The sequence below is a fragment of the Pectinophora gossypiella genome, chromosome 13, assembly GCF_024362695.1.
Source record: "Pectinophora gossypiella chromosome 13, ilPecGoss1.1, whole genome shotgun sequence".
Taxonomy (NCBI): domain Eukaryota; kingdom Metazoa; phylum Arthropoda; class Insecta; order Lepidoptera; family Gelechiidae; genus Pectinophora; species Pectinophora gossypiella.
The window spans coordinates 7926778-7947971 of NC_065416.1; the positions used below are offsets into that span (position 1 = coordinate 7926778).

At 37.5% G+C, this 21194-nt stretch overlaps 1 protein-coding gene across 3 annotated transcripts in view; it reads right to left on the reverse strand.

The window, feature by feature from the left end:
- Positions 1-21178, reverse strand: part of LOC126372054 (mucin-1-like) — a 60194-nt gene extending 39016 nt beyond the window's left edge. For all 3 annotated transcript variants that reach the window (XM_050017575.1, XM_050017574.1, XM_050017573.1), the window contains exons 1-2: positions 20540-21178; positions 3673-3762 (exon numbers count right to left, since the gene is read on the reverse strand). In XM_050017575.1, the coding sequence (XP_049873532.1) occupies positions 3673-3762; positions 20540-20779 (330 nt within the window). In that variant the 5' untranslated portion in view covers positions 20780-21178. The remainder of the gene's footprint in view (positions 1-3672; positions 3763-20539) is intronic.
- Between the last annotated feature and the right edge of the window lie 16 nt (positions 21179-21194).

The following is a 21194-nucleotide window of genomic DNA, read 5'->3' on the forward strand; positions in this document are numbered from 1 at the left end:
TAAAACGGGTGAAACGATTTACGCGCCATGAGAATTTAACATCTGTATCGTAATTTTTTTAATAAACTTGTTCGACATTTTATTTTTTTTTAGTCTTAAGTTCTCATCGTAAAGTAGAGACATCTCAGTAAACAACTTGAGATAACGGGGAAAATCCGACGGATATAATGTGCGATTGCAGACTGCTGCATTTATTTAAGGCTTTATAGCTTTTGACTTCTCCCGATGCAAAGGCCGATACCGATACCCAGTAAATAAGAAAGACTTCGTATTCAAAGAAAAGTACTTGGTTATTAGGGCATCACATCAGGCCTTCACATCTTTATCAAATAATTTATACAGCGTACTTGTGGCAACTTTTAAAATGTCTGTATAGTCCGATTATCATGGTTTACCAAAATACCCAATCATAGTATTACTCCATTATTTAGGTACACTGGATTTAAACAAAAGCTTTTTTATTATAACCGGATTAACAGACAAATTACATTTTGTACGCCAGAATGCCCGGAATGGAACAAAAGCAGAACATTCTGAAAATTAACTGTTGTCATAATAGCATCACATGCATACTATATAATAATTATTAAATTTCGGCCGGAGCAAGTTCAGCGAACAATACAATTCATCGTTAAATCGTGAACCATTGTCGAATTTCAATTAAAGCTCAATGAAGACATCATTTACCAATAAATCAATTAAAATTTTCACCGCGCACTGCAAATAAAATAAACATTTCAATTTCGCTTTGTTGTTTGATTAAAATTTATGACCAAACAGGCAGTGCTATTGATTCCCACACACGTCCACAACTTCTATGGAGCGGCTTTTAAATAAAATAAATTGTTATAGGGCAAGTTAATTGACAAAGCTAGAGGAATCTCTCTGCACATAACATCCCGTGTAAATGGGCAATAATAATCGACAGTGGCACAATTCAAGACAGATGCTAACAATTTACGAGATCCTCTAAACGTGGGTGGAACGTTCATAACAATATTTCAGATATCAGATAGGCAGAACCGAGGCGGACAGTCGGACTGGCCAGTTCGTGGAAGACTCGTTTTCAAGATAAGAGAAGTCGAGTGCGACGTAAGCAAACTGCAATATCGGCCTGGAGGAGAGGAATAAAACCATTTTGGCAATGCTCGCGATTGTGGCGACACGCCAGAGACAACACAATAAGGACGCTCGTGCTGTCGAAAGCAATCAATTTGTGTTCACCGCAACCAATTTTATACAGATGTCAAACCAAACACAACGGTTCCTTTGTCGGGAGATTATAGTCACTGTACACAACGTAGAAATGGGACTTGCGATTTCGATATTATATAACTTGTTTATTTTGTATAACCTATATTGTAAGTAAATATAATTAAAAGAGTTTATAAATCATTCAATTTCCAAGAACAAAATCAGACACAAAAAAAATAAAAAGACACAAAACGAATAGGTAACATAACGAATCTTTACCGAGAGTTATTAATAAATAGAACGATCGTGTTAAGATGAGATATTGTACTATTTAGGAAAATGAATTAGGTACGTTGATTTGTACGAAACAATATAAGTTTGATTAGCTAGAAGTTACAAAGCATCCGTAAAATTTGCTGAAATAGGTAGTAAATTTAATCTAAGGGGAGGGTTAAATAATAGGAGCTCTTAGATGTTCTGGTGGGTGTTTAAGGCGAAGTTTACTACCGCGTCGCAGACGAGGGCGTAACTTAGATCGCGTACGGCGCACCGGGAGGCTATATTCTATTCGACGGCAAATTGAATCTGCGAAGAGCTATTAGCCGGCACCGCAGCGGTGCGGCGCGATCCCAGCCAGTGCCAAACGATCGTGCTCATTCCCTGCTCACTTCGCTTGATATTGTTTAAGCCGTGATACACTCCGTAAACTGCAGCCAACGGACTGCAAATAAAACTAAACGACAGTGCCGCACACAACGTTATGTACGGAGTTTAACTCCCACGTTTTGTTTTAAAACGCTTTCCACTCGAGTTAGCACACTTCTTAAAATAAGATCAACTTTATGTTAAGACCCGTGCACAAATTAAGTTACTAAGCTACGGATTTTTGTAGAAGAAAAACAACCAAATGCATTGGAAAACATGGCAACACAAGAGCCCTTCGATGTTTCATATTGAAGTCGGCATAATTTATTCTTTCGTCGGGAGGAAGAGATTTTCCGCTTTATTCGAGCAAGAGAACGCGCCGAGCGACGGGAGGCAAATTGGATGGGATTGCGACATAGCTGGATGGCGGCGAACTGTCGAAACGCACAGGGGACTACACAGAAGGTAAACTGCACCGATTCCGCCAATGCTTCTTTCTTATGAAATCGATTTGAAAATGTATATTTGTAGTAGATGTTATACTATTGGTAAATATTATATTTATACTTTAAAGGTTGTATATTTATACTAAAAAGTTTCTTGAACAATCAAAAACTATTTTAGATAGAATTATCAACACAAGTATAATTGAAAGGATAAAGCGACAGGGATACGAATAAAAGTTAAAAATGATAGATTTTCATGTGCGGTAACTAACGTGATATAACCAAATAAAGCTTTTATGAGTGACGGCCGATGTCAGCCAATAGACGGGATTGTGTCCGTCAGACGCTCGACTGCCGGCCTCGTTTAATTAAAATTCTCCATCCGATTCGCAATTTTGGAAATATTTTTACCGTGTAAAACCATAGAAGTTCATCATTGCAAAAAAATTGCATTTCACAACGATACTAATTAATAGTACTTACGATTATAATGAATTTAAGAGTAAATGCAGTTTATTTTGTGAAAACATGTGCACGATAACAGATCAATATAAACGGGAAGCGAGGGATTCTGTGTGAAGAGTATAAGCTGCGGAGGCGCTACGTTTTTATTTAATATCATGTCGAGAGCACGCTCCGAGCGTCCACATCCCACTCCATCCAGCTTTTATTCCGAGATTCGAGCGCATTGTGATTCTTTACCGCCTTACTACTTTCGCTGCAATCAAGAAGTCTCACAAAAACAAAGACTACAATTTCAGAGCACCACCGCCGGAGCTAATGAAAGTGTAACCACTTTGCAGAGTTTCCATTTCGCGCAGCTGTTTTTCAAACTGAATTAAGTGAATACTTAAACTGCTACGTTTAGATTAGCGAGCGCCGAGCGGAATAAGCTCTTTTTACTGTCCAAATAAAGGGTTTATTTTCATCATTGTTCGATTGCGGTTAATGGTTTGGTAAACGGTTGGAGCTAAGTAAACAGAGTGCGCATTTCACGCGTGTTGGTTTAGCAGCCAGCTCAGAGATGAGGCGAGGCGCGTTGACAAGCCGAGTGGCAGTTTGCGTACGTTTTATGCGTTTGGCGAGAAAGCAAGGCCCGGAAGAGGCAAGGCGATGGATACGGATTTAGCCTCGCTGCATTTAGACGTGTGAGATCACCCGACGCATTAATCCCGCATTAGGTATAAAGGTTGAAAGCTCAATGTTGTTTTTATTGTATTATTTTAAATGCAGATTTATTATTTAAGAGCTTGGAAAAAAGAAAATTATATGTCCACGTTTAGAGATTTAACTAAGTTTTTGTGTCCAAATAAATGTAACTTTCTAAAGTAAACAACTTTGTCAATTGTTAAGAGTAGGTAAATGGAGCGTTTACAGAAGTACTTACCGAACTGACAGTATGGGTGGGAATACTGCGCGGCGGAGGTTTGGTTGACAGCGCGTTGGTGCGTGGTGAGGAAGCACATTTCACAGCGGCCTGTTGACAAATGATACACTTTAAACATAATAGAAAAATTTTAAAACAAAAAAAAAACAAATTTAGTAGTGTGCAACTAAACCGGTGTCAACAGTCTTTTTAGTAACGTCGTAATTTAGTCTAATGAGTAGCAGGAGCGCGCCAACTCATCTGCGTTCGAGCTCTAAACTCCTTACCATTGCATTCCTAGGTAGTCGAGAAGTGCAGTCTAAGTTTGTGATATGGTCCCACTTAATCATACTTAGTTCGTCTGCCTCTACGTTTAGGAAAGTACGTCGGAGATGCCAGACGGGAGCACGTAATAAGTAACTACGTAACTTGAGCTTTCCATGTTCTTTACGGGACGGTGAAGCACTTGATATTATGAGCATAGGTAAGTGCAGTTTCATAGTTTTTGTTAGCAGTAATATAGAATTTAGAACAAAGGCGTAATAAATGTGGGAAACTATTAAATTGCAAAAAAAAAGTTTTCATCTCAAGCTCCTCCGTGCTTCGGAAGGCACGTTAAGCCGTTGGTCCCGGCTGCATTAGCAGTTGTTAATAACCACCAATCCGCACTGGGCCCGCGTGGTGGTTTAAGGCCCGATCTCCCTATCCATCCATAGGGAAGGCCCGTGCCCCAGCAGTGGGGACGTTAATGGGCTGGTGATGATGATGATTAAATTGCTCTTTAGAATGTACCTAGTGCTCGTTTAAAAGTTCTGCAAATAAAAATGTAAGTAATATTCCAATCCGTGACACGCACACCACTTATACCGTGTATAATTAATTCTTCCGCTCTCAAGTTTCATTTAAACGCCTCACAGTCTCGTGCGGCGCGACATATAATAACGAGGGATTTTACGTGACAACGACACCGCGTAATCATGAAAAACGCCTTTAGCCTATTAAACCCGCATTTAGTGGCAGGTATTAAAACTGACAACCAGACATTCTTTACGCAAACACCTCGGAAAATATGCACAAAAAATTAACTACCTACAACAAAATTACGTAACTTCCATGAGCACGATTCAAAAGAAAAAATTACTTTATTTACACCTTGAGAAAGTGAGTAATATACCATATGAATACAAATGTCAATTGTTAGCTTTCTTGTTATGTAAACGTTAATAAATGCACCTGGCAATAAACAAGCTATCTAAGTGTGTCCACACAAATTCCTTCGTAGAATAAACTAATAACGCAGTGATAAATTACCAGAAAAGAAAAATTTTGACATCAATAAATAATAAAACACAACGTTGAAGTGAACGAGTGTGTGGATGACAAAACAATAAAGTGGGACGTCACAATATAGCGACGGCAAGTGACAATCAACTTCAAATTGAATGGCTCGAGTGGCGTGTGGGGCGATCGCTAACGGTACACAAACTTAAACACAATAACATCTTAACTTTAACGATGTGATATCTACTAACTACCTACTAAGATGAGATAAAATAAACAACATCCAACATCAAGAACATAAAAGAAAAACTTGATAGGCTACTGAACAAAAAACCGAAGCAAAAAGGTCCGCTTACATTACAATGAACAAAGTTACAGCCAACATAAAAAGTAATTTGTCTATACTTTAAAGAGCAGCTGATAGACAAATAATAAAAACATTTGCTTTGAGAAATAAGTTCGGTCATTTTGTACTTCATAAAATCTTTATGGACAAGGAAAATAATACAAGGCTGTAATTTTGTACCGCAATTATAAAGTTTAACAGAGGGTTGTGGGCTGTGGGATTAACATTATAGCATGTTTACTGTATAGCTACTTAAAATTAATTAATAAATAACAACGAAGTAATTTAAACTTGAGACAAGAAAAAAGTTAAACAATTTACAAAACGTTTGGTCACGCATACGTGAATTTTATAGAGGGGTGACAACGTGTGACCACCACGGGAGGAGCGTAGCGCAAATTTATAAACAAGGGTCCCCCACTGACACATTTTTGAATGAACACAAAAAGTTGCGTCGTCGCTCACCGGGGGCGACGGACGGCCGGCCCCGCGCCCTGGACAAGCGAGGGCCATTACCATAACCATTAAATGATATCTCCTCGCCGCCGACACGACAACTGAACTAAACGACAGATGCTGCCGCTTGTAAGGTCGCGCAATAAAAACTGATTCCAGCACCTCGGGGAAATTTGAACATTAAACAGCTCATTCCGAAACCCTCAATTTCATTAACAAGATCAACAACTGCCACAATAAAAAAGAAAGAAAAGTCAATGGCAACTCGCGAACACAAAATGAGGAAAAATAAAGTAGCTTTAGGATAATGTCTACGCCTGATCTCTCATAAATGTTATGAAGAAACATCTGCTCATGCTAACAAAAGAATTTTGAACGGATTAACAAAACGACACGCGTTGATCTACACCCTTTGTTAAACAATGGAGGGGTCTGTTGTATACATTGCATGCGGTGTTGTGGACCAGTAACATGGGAGAAAGGGAGTAGCTATCTCGGGACCTCATCTCAATCTCATGCAAAGTGGCCCGTGCCAGGACACGTGCGGCCAACGGCTTACTGAATAAATAATAACACTCTACTACGCCAACCCAGGTGATAATTCACACGCTTTGTAAACGATAATGACTTATTAATACAACAAGTTGTAATGACGTGTAGTTATCTAAATAACACGGTTGGATATTTTATTGACAACATGTTCCACTAAAAAGCCAAATGTGTTATTAATAGTAATCGATACATTTTATTCATTTAAATTGTCACAATACTAATTTCATTGGAGCGTGACGGTATTCGATGTGACGTAGGTTCATAATTGAAAATGAGAAGGCAGATCAATCAAAGCGTAAAGATTTGATTTATGATTCGACAAAGCCAATGCGGAAATCATTTATTTATTTATTTATAAAGGTACATACAACGGTACAGTGTGACCCAATGCGCTGTAACACGACGAGAAAACAATATAAAAACTATTATACAAAATAAACAATGACTGAAAAAGAAACAAAAAGCCTATTATAAAATGAAAAACACTAAAATTATAATTATAAAATTAAAAGGTATACTTCTACTGTAGAGATATATTGGCTCGTAATCCTGCGACTTCTTTGATTTGATTTCTTCTTCTTTGAACGCAGACCAAAATTCTTCCGCATTATACGCGTCATTACAATTGTCAGTCTTCTAAGGCTATACTATTGCCCAAATTAAATATAAAAAGTAATAATAGAAAAATCAAAACAGTACCTAAATTATACATTGTTTTAAGTTTACGCGGTTATTATCATAATTAAAGCACATAATAACAAAAAAAAATTATGGATCTACCTACTCCACTCCAATCTCATCAGTCATCCCGTGATCATGGCACTTGCAACAGTGTCGAAATATCGGGAGTCTCATATCCCCATTTAAACGCGGTAAGAACCCGTTATTATGTGCTTTAAGTACCTAAATTAATAGTAAATCTTCTTGCAAAAAGCCATACACTCTACAATCATTGTCTTAAGAAGATTTTTAAGAATACTCAACTCGTAAACACGTGCCCACGTTACAATAATGCACAAGCCTTGATAATTTAATTTCAATTTTACAGAGATAATAAACCAAAATCAGGACAGTGCTTAAACTCCATTTTACAGTGAATAAATCTCTGTGAAAGTGCGACGAAAGCTAAATCCTCTCGAGAACTTTATGTGACTTCCACAAAAGATTTTATACAATTCATTTCAGTCTCATAAAAAAAGTTATCACGGATTCGCAGAAATCGGGCGGGCTATTTTTCTGCCAGCGGCGGAGCTCCCGTGGGAGAGGCAGTTTAATTCCAAATACCTCCAACCGCTACATTATTTCGGTTCTGTTTGATGTTAGTTTCAGAACGTTAATACACATAAAAGCAACATATCAGACTTATAAACACAAACAAACAAGATTGCGGAGGTTCAGCGACCATCCTATTATTTATCTTGAGAGCCGGTGAACAATCGTTCAATCAAATCGAGAAACAAACAAGAAACATGCTAAAATGGAATATTCCGTATCAAAACTCGTAGTTATTTTTGTAGTAAAGAGGAATTCAAAATAGACGATAACAGCTGCTAAGTTATAGTAAATACATTGCATACCAGTTAATTATCAGTTGGAAGTCTATAAACGTCAGAAGTGGTATTTACAAGATGCTGTCAAATAATTAGCATGGGCTGATTGCTCGGTGGGTTCGAGGCCCGGGGCACACCCACTCCTTGGACGTCGCACCTGCCGGTAATCGTTTAAGAGCTGACGATATCAATTTTAAATAAAGTCATTACAAAGTATATTTTAAACAAAAACTTTTCTCGACTATTTCTTTTTTTTTTTGAAAACAGCAAAGCTAGGGTTTGGAAAAAGTCCACGAATCAAACTAAGAATACCTACCCATTTTTTCTTCGAACAAGTCACACCTTGCAAAGATTATGACGGCAGTCACTCGTAATTGCTCCGACAACAACGAATTAATCACGAATGTGACAGCATATCGATACTGTTATAATAAAGCAGTAATAACTAACGGGTTCCTTTGTTCCAGTTAAACCTTATAATTACTTAATTGACGAAAACGTAAGCATGACTTAACGACGTTTCAATTAGCTACTAAAGAGCTAAGGATAAGGCGATTGTCGGCGCGGACTATATTTAGTTTACATTACTAAGCTTCCGGTGAATGAACTTTGAAGCCGCTATCCTACATGTCACCAGCAAGTTTTGTTTGCCCACTTTTCACGTGTTCGTTTACGGAAAATACATCTGTTTCCCCTTGCTGAAACGCATTAAGTGGTACTCAGACGACAGCTCGCATAAAATGTAGCATTAGAGGCAGGCTCAAAAGAAGATGGAAAGGTTATCTGGATGCCTTTGAAGAGGACTGGCAAAAAATCTGCCTAGATTGGGATCTGTAGAAAAGAGGAGAGGCCTTTGCTCGGAAGTGCGATACGAAAAACAAATACAATAAGTAGCAGAACACGATTTATTGATCATTCGTTCTAAAAATACAGAATAAAATGTTCAAGTGGGTTAACGTAAACTTTTGTTCACAAGCCAGAAATTACAATTCTCAATGGGTGCATTCGCAATTATTAATATTATAGAGCTGTTAACGAGGCGGGGAGAGTATTATGTTCATGCTCAATTACCTCGCTATACAGCCAGCGGTCGCTAATGCCGTACTAGTTTTACTGCTTAACTGCTTTACCACTAGCCATCGGCCAAATAACAACCTTTCCATTATGTAATCAAAGCTCAATAAAAAATGACAAAGTACAAACTTATTGACACGCTTAATTTGTTTCAATTAACAAGCAGTTAACCTTGTTGGCTAGTAGTAATATATTGTGAGTAGCCACATATAAATCTTATAAAAGACGGACACAGGCATTTCGTCATAGAAATTACCTAACATATTGCATCATAATGTAAAATTAGATAATTAATAATATAACCTATCTGAAAAACTTTCAATAAACTTGTCACGCGCAACAGCTTTTCAGAATACATTTATTTTCTGATAAATATTTTACGTCAACACGCCTATTAAGAATTGAATTTATAGTAGTGCCTACTACTTCTGCGTTTTACACAGCAAGAAAATAATTATTTGCGCAGATTCATTCTGAACTTATAACCATTATTTATTCTGTGACCGATATATGAGACGTTGAACAATTTAACTTTGTTCTGACTGAGTGTCACAATTCATGCATAAAGTATCTGTAATTTGAATACGATACAGTACAAGAGTAAGACGGCGGCCTTGAGGCTGCTCTCTTAGAATCCGGGTCGGGGTAGTCGGTGCGCACCAAATTGCATTTTGTTTTTAATCTTGCGGGCGCCGCGGGCTGCAGGCTGAGTGAACTTCAATTTGCTGGAGCTGTTTAATTAACGGCGACACGGCAGCTCATTAATTAAGTCATCAGACAAGCCGCGGGTTAGCGGCGCGGATTAGACACTAACTACATGGTAATCAACGATTATTTCGTGCTCACCTCGCTACGGCTGCGGATAATTGACTTCTCTCCATCGATATTTTAGTTATTTACAAATCATGACAGTTTATGACAATTTATTCAAATGGGTTAGATGACACGCTCAAATGAAAATTTTCAATTAAAAATTATATTGCATCTTTTTTTTGCTTTAACAATAGAAACCGCATACTTTTCAAATACTAAAAATAATAATAAGGAGCAGACAGGATGAGAAAAAAGTAAAGGTAAAAAAAAAGAAAAAAACACCCTACTGAAAAAAAGTTGTTTAATGTTGAACATACAAAAAATTCAACAAAAAATGGCAACAAAAGAATGTATTTCAATGGGTGGTTTTATAGTAAGAAGCAGGTAAGTCAAACCATTTATAAATGGGAGATCAAATGTAATTTATCTACAATAACAAAATAATAATTGTAGTTAGGTATCGGAGGAATTAAGTAGGCAGAAGGATTATTCGGTAATAAAAATGAATTTAGAAAAGGAATGAAAGCTCGACATCCGATATATTTAAAAAATGCAATTAATCATTTCGCTCGACAGCCGACAAGTCGAACGATGTAATTGAGCGGGGAAAAAAGTAGTGGAGCGCGGAAACAAATGTTAGGAGCGTAATCGAAATGTTTGTAAACTGGTGTCGCGGTGTCGCGTGCCGACGAGCGATTACCTCCCGCCGCCACCCCATGCCGCGAGTAAGACAACGAAATGCCTGCCACGGCGCTCCGCGGCTCGCCCCTACAACCTGAACGGTAAAAAAACTATAGCCGACTAGACAGTCGGTTTCCAATAACGCCATGAAAAGGATAATAGTTTTTAACACAGAGCAGCTAGTTATTACCTTAATGTAAAGCTATTCAAGCAACTGAACGACTAACCGCTCAACGGTAATTGATAGTTTTCTTCGGTATATTTTCAACTAAACATAACGTATTTATTCAGTGGAACCTGTTTATAATCTGTTCAGTCGCGTTAAGAAGTAATTTATAAGTGTTACACCTACGTGCACAAATATTTCGAATAAATCGTGACAAATAAATACCAGACTGAATAATTCTCAGTTCTAATTGTGAATGAGTGAGTTGGTGGCGCGATCGTAAAATGAGGTCGTTATTTAATATTCTCGCGGGGCAAGATTTCGCGACGGGAATATTAATTGAATTAACTTGCGACTATTACAAATTAATGGTAATTTTTGGCTTACAGACGATCGATTTAAGTTATTACAGACATTGGAGAGTTTTAGCATATTAATGGCAGAAGAAGATGATTTGAATTTTCAATTGAAAAGAGACGTAATAATCCCACGTTTTGCTAAGTAATATGAAGCTATGCTGCTACAAATACAAATTAATTATACTATACGTTTGCTAAAAGAATACAAAAATTGCATGACTTGGAAACAGTCGACAAATGGCAAAGAGATACCTAATTTGTCAGCTGCCCGTATACGTCGACTATTTACATTTGTATGGTGCTTCCATCAATCAACTGAGTTTCCGTTCTATTTACGTCGTCGCCAGAAATCAAACGGATCGAGTACGGTCGACGGTGACGTAGAACTACTAGACTAACTTCTCGACAAACATTTACTTTGGCCTGACGTATGTTTAACGATAATCGAGTAATGTTACAAATGTTTATGTTATGTCGCGTTCAACGCTAATGTGCGCTAATACCCACTTCACGGTTGACAAATAATCGATAAACATTGGATTAAACATAACTTACATCTGCGACCTGTGTTCGGGGGAAGAGAGGGCGGAGGATTGTGTTAAGTACTCGGATGTAGCGGATTGTGGAGGATTAGTCGGCTAAGGATTGCGTATAAGTGTTAGTAGTGTACGGGCGCTTTAACACCTTAACGCAATACAATCATATTTATGTGGTCTATCTCAACAAGCAAGCCGAGCTACGCTCAATCATAAGTATTCAACTACACTTTACATTTAGGTATTATATTAAATACCTTGAGTTACATTCGTTACGCAATTATCTTCGGTATTAACTGTAACTAGTTCTATAGTAGATGCTTGACATTTTGCAAGTAATGCATCGTAGATCATAATAAGTTGAATGAGCCATCACAACACAAAGCGGTGAGCGAAAGGCATGCAACAAACGCGACAGGTTATTTACGAGCAAATGAATATAGGTTAGCTAGTCCGCGGCGCTTTCCAAACAATACGAAAGCCGCCATAATGCGCCGCCGGCCGCACATTGTTACTGGACATAGCTACTTATTGGTTTCCTTTCAGAGGAACACTTCACTACTCAAGTGTAAAAATGTGGTAAAACATTAGAAAATGTATTCTCTTATTACGAGATAGTTACGGCCAGCCGTTATAAAAAATAAATAAAGTAATATTTAAAGCTAATACTTAAGTGATAAGGAGACATATTTTGATTTCCACACAAACAAAAAGCCGCTGTTTATTATGTTCACAATACATTATTTACATAAAGTTCAAGTTAACAATCGAAATCCCCCTTACAAACAGAGTTTCTATCGCCGAATTGTCTACTCTCGAGCGGCTGTATCTTCTTTCATTGTACGCCGAGTGATGTCAAAATGGAACCGTATGAATGAACGGAACACGACAGATGATTTACGTAATGCGTTGGCGATTGTACCCGTGAAGCTATTCGAGTCACCTCGCGTGAGATGTCAACGTATACTCCACTGAGATTAGTTAACACTGTGATTGAGCCGTGTTTATGAAAATAAACACGCTTCAAACTTGTTAAGTAGCTACTTAAAGTCGCAATTAGTAGGATAAGCGATCGATCATTCTGCTTACAACTAAATTATAATTAGCATAATGAACAGCGCATAAAATGTAGTAACTTAGTAGAGACGGAAGTGTCGTACATGAGTTTAAAAGGGGTCGTAACTTACACAAAAAAATATTAAGAAATCAATAATTAAAACACATAATAACGGGTGCTTACCGCGTTTAAATGGAGATATGAGACTCCCGATATTTCGACGATATGTGTTTTAATTATGATAATAACCGCGTAAACTTAAAACAATGAAGAAATCAATAGTTTACTTGTTAAATGTAAATTATAAGCGTTTATATGTAGCCCAAACTCGTAAAATGGTAAAAGTACTACTAACAATAAATAAACTTCAAAGCAACGTCCACTCGACATTATCTAGTCCATTCATTTTTTTTTATCTTATCGAGTTAGGCGAGTAGTTTATTAAATAGACTCGCTCTCACTACATCTTACTACATTTCACGCAATGAAATTCTCAGTGAACATTATGGGGAAGTTATCATAAATCGATAAGAGCACGACTACAGGCGTAGGATTTAACATCGCATTAGTTCCGCATAAAAACAACGAGCGATAAGCACGAATGGCGTTTCTAAGTATTGCCACTTGGGAAGCGCAAAACGGGACTAAAAGTACAATGCTCTTACAAGTTGCACTACACTTGCAAACTGGTGAAGATTTTGAATTTTTTCTCTAAGGCACAATCTGTTGATTTCAAGTATGTTTTTAAGCGTGATTTTTGTAATACAAACCGAACAGAAATGAAATTGTGCACGCGTTTTATGTCGCCTGCGCTTATACCAGAGTTTTCGTTCGCGTCAGTCATAAACTATGGGAAAGCCAAATAAAATAGTATAAAGGAATACGAATGGAATGTAATTATTTATAAATTCGTTATTAAAGATGTAACGTTGTCTGCTGAAGTAAGATTTAGTAAAAAAACCTTGGTTGGAGTGACAGTCACCGCGAAGTATTCAGAGAGCGTGTCGCGACCTCTCATCGGGCTGTTAGATCAGTCGAGTGGGTGGTCGATCTTGGGTAGATCGCAGCGATACGCCGCGAGCGCCCCACTGCCGGCGTCCCCGCCCGGCGCCCGGGCCACTCTACCGACATCGCGATTCTTGCCACTTGGCACATCTTAAACCGAGTGCCTCGAGAGGGTAATACATTTACCATTAAAATCCGGATACCCAGTCTTATCACCTTTGATCTCATTAAGATTCTTAACCTAAAAACGTAAAGCTTAAACGATTTTCATTAAAAATAAATGTAACGATTTTCAATAAAACGTCGTTGAAAGTGTTTTAAGTAAATTTTATAACAGCTACTACACTAAAATGAAAAAGCAAGTTTAATAATTGAATCCAGTTTTATTATTTTACGTATTCTGAAATATTTAATTGTTACCCTTTGTACAAATTGTCCGATACAATTTTATTTTCAGTATAAAATATGAACACGAAGTTTAATGGACTTTATAAATCAAATGTTGGTTTACTTTTGAAGGAATCCGCATTAAAACGGTATGATATAAAAGCGATAACAATAAAGCCTGCCGCTTGCCGCGAGGGCTTTTATCATTTTCACCCCATCTGCGATCTGAAACCTTTGCATCGCGCGGGGAAATTCACAGATAAGTAACTCCCCTGATTCCGTTGGCGCGGGCTATGATTTGAAACATTCACCATCGTCAATATTGGCTATAATGTTATTTTTATGAGATGTTCTTGTAATAAGTAAGTAAGTAAGATTTTTATTTTTCATAAGAAATACAGAAAATATGGGTACAATAAAAACCCCACAAAACCAATTCCTCGGTTTGTCTGTGGGAGTGAAGTTCGCTTAATGTAATTATGTTTAAGATACTTAAAGTTAACTTACAGCTAAGGGATTTTTTGCATGAGATGTTTAAATAAAGATTTTCTAAATTTATTTATATTGCACTCCTGACGTATGTCGACCGGCAGCATGTTGTACAGATACGGTACTCGTTTACGAAGTGTTCTGTCACCGAAGTAGTTGTAAATAAAGGGGTGAAGTAGGAAAATAAATAATTCATTTCATTCTCTTTAGGTTCCAAATAAATATCGTCCAAATTTTGCAATAGGTAAAACAAGGTGTGAAAAATGCGTGAACGTGTGAAGCACGTGTAACACGGTAAACTTTAAAAATAATAATACCCGCGTACGGACTTTTAATTTAATTTTACTTTTTATTGAGCAAGAGTTCGCTTGAGAATCATAAAATGAGAAATATATTAAACTACATTTGTCCAAATATGAGATTAAAATTGCATTCGCACCATTTGTAAAAAGCTGTGTTAAATAAGTGCCAAGTATTAAATTACGTAAGCGCTTCTCGACAGCATGCCAAACAAGTTTACATTTACACAGCCTTATCAAAGGAAGGTGGATTCGCCGCAAGTAAATATTACTGCTGCCAGATGCAGTGAAACTACACGAGGGAGTGGGCGAGCGGGAAATAAACAGCACGGCCGTAATAATATTTTAGGAGCTTTTTTATACTGCAAGCGAATGCAGACGCAGCACGGTCTCTTCTGCCACTATTTTCCCGCAACGACAAATTACGCGTTAACTTACTACGATCTAGATGACACTTATTAATATATGCTTCAAACCGAGTTAACCACTAGCGACGCCGCATTAGGTTCATGAATGTAAAAAAGGCCATTTGCATTCATTTCAATTTTATGAAGGCTACGGCAAAAGATACTTCACTGGAATTTCTTTGAAAGACAATTCTGTCTTTTAGTTTGTCTTTATAATCGAGCAGTAGTAGTAGTAACTTAGTTGGACGAACGCTTCATTCTACTTGTAAGGTCGCAGGTTCAAATATAGCACGGGCCTAAACCGATGAATTTAGTTTTCGGATTCAGGTTTGAATCTTAAATGATGACTACGTTGTTCGCGGTGAATGAAAATATCGAGAAACCCATATCCAAGAAATTTGTTTTCGAAGGTATGTGGAGGTACTTGTAATTGGGCTACTTTTCCCTTCGGGTTGAAGGTCAGACAGGCAGTCGCTTCTATAAAAACCGGCCCTGTCAGATCTTCAGGTTACGTAAACAGACTTCGTGAAACACGGGATAACGCTAGAATGATGAGTGTTGTCTTAATTACCCATTATAATAATATATATTTCTAAGAACAACCGTGAAGAACTGTAACGGAATTTACAATATCAGTTATTTCATCTTATAAAAACATTCGAAAAACACGAAATGGTAATAAGTGTTGCGATTATTATACAGATACTTATGTTAAATACCATGGTTGTTAAGAAATATTCTTTACACACGCTATTCCGCTCATAAGAAATAACAAGAGTTATAAAGAACATGCAAACAAAACTTTGCGAGCGTAAATAGTAAGACAAAAGCAATTTTTCCACAATATACTTTGAGTAAATGCCGCTGTCGTGAGCCAGTCTAGCGCAACTTGCGCCGGCAGTGGAGAGGATTTTCTGAATTTTGTGCATTTGCATGTCTGCACTCCCCTCTCGCTGCAGTGAGAAGTTAACCGCACGTTTTAGCTGTCTGAGTACTCTTGTGAATTATTAACATTTTCTATTACTCCAAGAGTGTTTGGATTGAACATCTCTTAACCGGTTCTTATTTCACACGTGAATAATCGGTATATTAAATTGTATCGCATGTCAGAGCTAGTCATGTGTGAAGGACATTCTCTCCCGCCTTGTCTGTTAAGATGACCGACAATCTGAGCAATTTGCAACCCACCTACCACCCGAACAAACAAGAATAATGACCTGCGGACGCAATGAAACTAATGATTCATATAACATGTTACCACAGCGATAATTTATTTACCCTAGTGAACACAAATCTCTATTAATTATATTCCGGTTATTTAATTAACGCTGTCAGATGTAACAAATGCTGTATCAATGACTACTGTATTACAATTACTGAGAAATTAAAACGATTTTATACGTTAAACTATAAAACTTGAAGCAGACGAAGAGAATTAGCAGATTAACTGAAACAACTACATCGCTAAAAGGTAAAATCGGAATTGCTTTCCGTGCGCCTATTAAATCCTTATCAATCTTTCCTTGCCCCGTTATCGCAACAGAAAGTCTCGTAAAAAGTAGCTCTACTTAGAGAGATCTAGTTACCACAGGTGTACATAAAATAACAGATTGCTAAATCGTAAAACTTTCCAACTAAAGCTACTAACTTAGTGCTCGGTGTTGACAATAGTGCGGCGGTGGCAAAATTCAAAAAGCCACAAGCGCTAGTGTAATAAAAGTGGAACGGAGAGGTTTAAAGTTTACCCAGGTAAGTATTTATGTCACGGCGTGCTAACACCGAACTCTAGGGGATAGTAGGGGATGGCAAGGGTGTCTAGGGGAACCGAGACAGGGTCGGTGATCCCGGCCGTCGCGGCTTGTCTTCTAAACCGATATTGATTTTGTAAGTACACCCAGAACGAAGCCATCTCGTCCGACATGTGTTCTGTAATACCGAAGGTAAAGTAAGTGGTTTGCGACGCAAACAAGCGCTATGTTTTCTAGAACGAACAATGAAATGAAATATTTTATTGAATTTACTTTTTTATGTCCATATAAATTCAGCATAAAAATATTTTACTACAGTTATAAAATGTGGTACTTAACTAAATCAAGGATTACAATATTTAGAAAGAAATAAAGAGTTTGTTGAATGACACGTTACATCTTGTCTTTGTGACACAAATTAATTAAAAATATTTGGGAAATAGAAAAGCGCTCGCGTTGCAAAAATCAGAGTAGGAGTAGGTTTGTACAATATTTCACACCGGCAACTTCATGCCACATCCAATCTTCGACCGCTTATCAGGTAGACGGGGCCTTGTCAAACTTTTCAAATTAGTTGCCAAGATATTTCGAACATGCCTCATTTTTTATTTTTAATAAACAAAGTTGTTTTTCTTCTGTCAGCGTGGCAAAGTTTTATGGTCTGCTGAAGGTTTAGTACAGGTATACGTTTTATGGCGCGAATGTTAATGGATATTATAATAGGTTTTTCGCGAGAAACATGTACTTACTATTATCAGGCGTCTAGTCGTGCTTTTAACGTGTATAGTATAATTTTAAAAGTAATTGATGAAAGAAAATTGTTTATAAGACAGATTTCTTCACGCGAAGAGAGGCTTCGGTACGGTGACGACAGCGTGGGAAAGTCGTAAGCTCCGTCATGTTATTGTAATGTCCGCTGCAGCGCGACTGTGACTTGGGCGTCAGATGACATGGTCACGCTCCACTCACTTTGTTCTGTGTCCCGCTGTGTACTTATTTATATACCTTATTTGTCCGATAAAAAATACTCCTTAATATCAGTTCGTATGTTTTCAAAACTCGTACTTATTGAATAAGAAGTTTGCAGTTACTGCGACCGCATTTAAACTTATCGATAAATGTGTGTGGCCCTGCCCTCAATAATCCCTTGCGTAAAATATTCGGTTCCCCATTACAATTTAATTACTAGTACAGAAAGCGACATAGAAAGTGAGAGCTGATTTAATTATAATACGCTTGTGATTTCAATCTGTATGTTGTCGTACATGTTTGTAATTTCGCAAGCAAGATATTTAAGGCTTTGTCGTTACGTTAATCGTAGAATATTTATGAGAATAAAGCTTTTTAAACTGATATTATACAGAAGTTAACTATGGATTTCTACTAAATTAAACATCATATTAAACATAGAATATAAATAAAAGTAATACTTGGTAGTTATATCGAGTTTGTATGGAGTAAAACAACACTGTATGTGAAATTCAATTAAACCTAATTTGGCGAAATAATTAGGCAGTGATTACGAAAATAAATAGCTATAAATCCGTGGTTACTATCCAACAACGCCTAATTTGATACGAGTTTACATAACGCTCGGGTGTTTATTTTATTTATAGCTGGTATGAATTGTCGTTTATGTACGTATTATGTCTAATATGTCTGTGAAACAGTAAATATTTCGGAATCACAAGATATTCTACTGAGTAGTGAAAAGTAACATATTTTGTTGTTGTACTAACATTTCTTTTGTTGCCACATGTCGGTGGTTTCTTAGTAATTTCATACAAAAAACCAGTTCCTGTAGTAGAAAATTAACTTACAGCCATTGTAAGCAGAAATTGCATAAGTGTTGCACACCGCAACGCATGTGGTGAATTAAATAGGAGCAAAGGAACCTGTTCGGGACCTATAATATACGCGCGCGCCGCTCCAACGAGCCACAAACGGCGAGCCTGTCGCCATAATTTAAAACGATAGCGCAGAATGTAGTTTTATTGTACACATACGAGACTTCAACGTACAACATATTGCCATTCGAGGACGGCGCGATAAATGAGCACAAACGAGCGAAAGCCACTTAGACCAAATTTACACTTAGTGGGAGACCGCTGTGTGCTGGCCGCGCTCTCCCCCCGCCTCGTCAGATGGTCGACCGGCGACTGCTCATATGCAGTTCATTGGAGGCCCACAGACGCATTTGTGTCTTGCCCTGATCAAGATAGACAGTCCCGAACAATCTTGAGTAGGTACTATCACTGACAAGTACACTTACTGTCAAGGCTCATTGCATATAATGGAGCAGTAAAAAGAGCATGCATTCAAGACCACATACATGGTTCATCTTTATCAATGAAAGAATGAAATAAACTAGATAGATATATGGACAACAAATAAATTTACTTACTTTACAGCTACACTATTGATTGAGTTAATGAGTGAATTATTGGAATGATGATAAATCAGGATCCATTCTTATCTTAATACTCCAATTAATATTAGAGTTTTACACTTTAATACCAATAATCAGAATAGATATAACATCATAATAATATGATAAGTAGGACCATTATATATTTTATTATTCTTTCTGTTAAAGAATTATTGCATAGTCATTAAATTGATCAAGAATGGTTTTTAAATGTTGATAGAATATCTTGACCCTTGGAATAATAATTGTACAAAGTTTGTTTAGGCCGAGCAGACAAAAGAAACATTCGTTTAAATTTTCTAAATACCTAGGTATTATCAGTATAATTTATAATTACCTACTTGTCCCATAAGAATTTCCAAATAACCTGGCTATATTCCAATTCGGGTAGTCAGATGTACATCTATTGGAAGATGAACTAAGCACTCACACCTCGCTGAGCTTCTGTTAGACCAATGCAATATGTACAAATAAGGAGAGACATTAAGTATTTTGAAAGGAAGGTATTGAAATTACCAAACCGAAGAAAATATTTCCAAAACAAAACAGATTTCGATATAGGTATTAACCTAAGCCCATTAGTTTCAGTTTCTTCATTTCTATGCATAATATGTGAAATGCAAAATGGTAATCATTTAACTGGAGTAGGTAGTATTATACTAATTGTGGCTCAACTCAATATTTTGATTAACTTATTTCCCTGTTTCAATTTATTTAAGCTCTTAACTAGAAGACAACCTATTGATAATAGCATCAATTAATGTTTACTACTTTTTTGCTAATGAATTTAAATGTTACTGATCCCAAGTCATTTTACACGTAGGGTTCATTCAATAGGTCAATGCACTTCCGAGGCGACGACCAAAGCGATTACGACGCGCCGTTTTTATAATGGGGATACAAATAACTAAGAAAGTGCACATCCTGGTTCACTACTTACTAAATATAAGCAAAATTGGCCCAATAAGACGTGGAAGTAGTAATAATACATTAGAAAGAAATGAACTTGTAAAATGTGTGATGGTAATGCACTCATTCAATTACTAACAAACTTGGACACATAATTGGAATTTATATTAGCCATTTAGGGCATTATGTAAAAGTAAACATTGTAGACCTAGAATTAGGTATATAAGCTCGGAGATAAGTCGGTCTTGGTATAGACTTTCTATTGTTGTCATAGTTTACGAAGTAGCAGCTGACTAAGAGCTCATGATCTATTCATGCCACTAGTGCAATATACGCTGCACTTACCTCGAGGTCTTCGTAGGTTTTGAATGCCATGATGGCGAACCCATCGATGATGTCCTCTTCACCGAGCGGCTCCTTGGAGCGTTTCCTGCGAGCCGGAGGACGAGGCGGCTTCTCCCGAGCCGGCGACTCGTCCTCGCCGCTGTCCCCATCCTTCACCTTGCTCTCTCGCTGTGCTTGCATGCGCTGTGCCCGCTCCCTTCGCCTATTTCTTTGATTGCGCTGCTTCACTTCGTTTTCCATCGTTCGCACATCATTCAAATCACCCGACCACCTTGCCACTACACTAAAGTCCGCACTTCACTTCCATTACACATGGTTATTTCTCGTTATTACGTCGTGTTATACGACAATACAGATCTTGCACTCAGAAAAAGACACTAGCCGTTTCCAATGGCGGATCGTACACCGTTGCCGCATTGCAAGTAAAATGGCCGCGTAGCACTCGACGGGCAGTCTTCTTTCACATTCACGTAAACGGAGACATTATTCCACTTAAACTAAGATATATTACAATATATTTTAACAAGAACTAAGACAATAACACGATAAATTACGTTTATACATTATTCTCTGTGTTCAGAATCAGTCAATAGTCAATACAATGAAAGGTGTTGCACGACGCCAACGCTACGGTGCGGTCGCGATGGTGAACTAA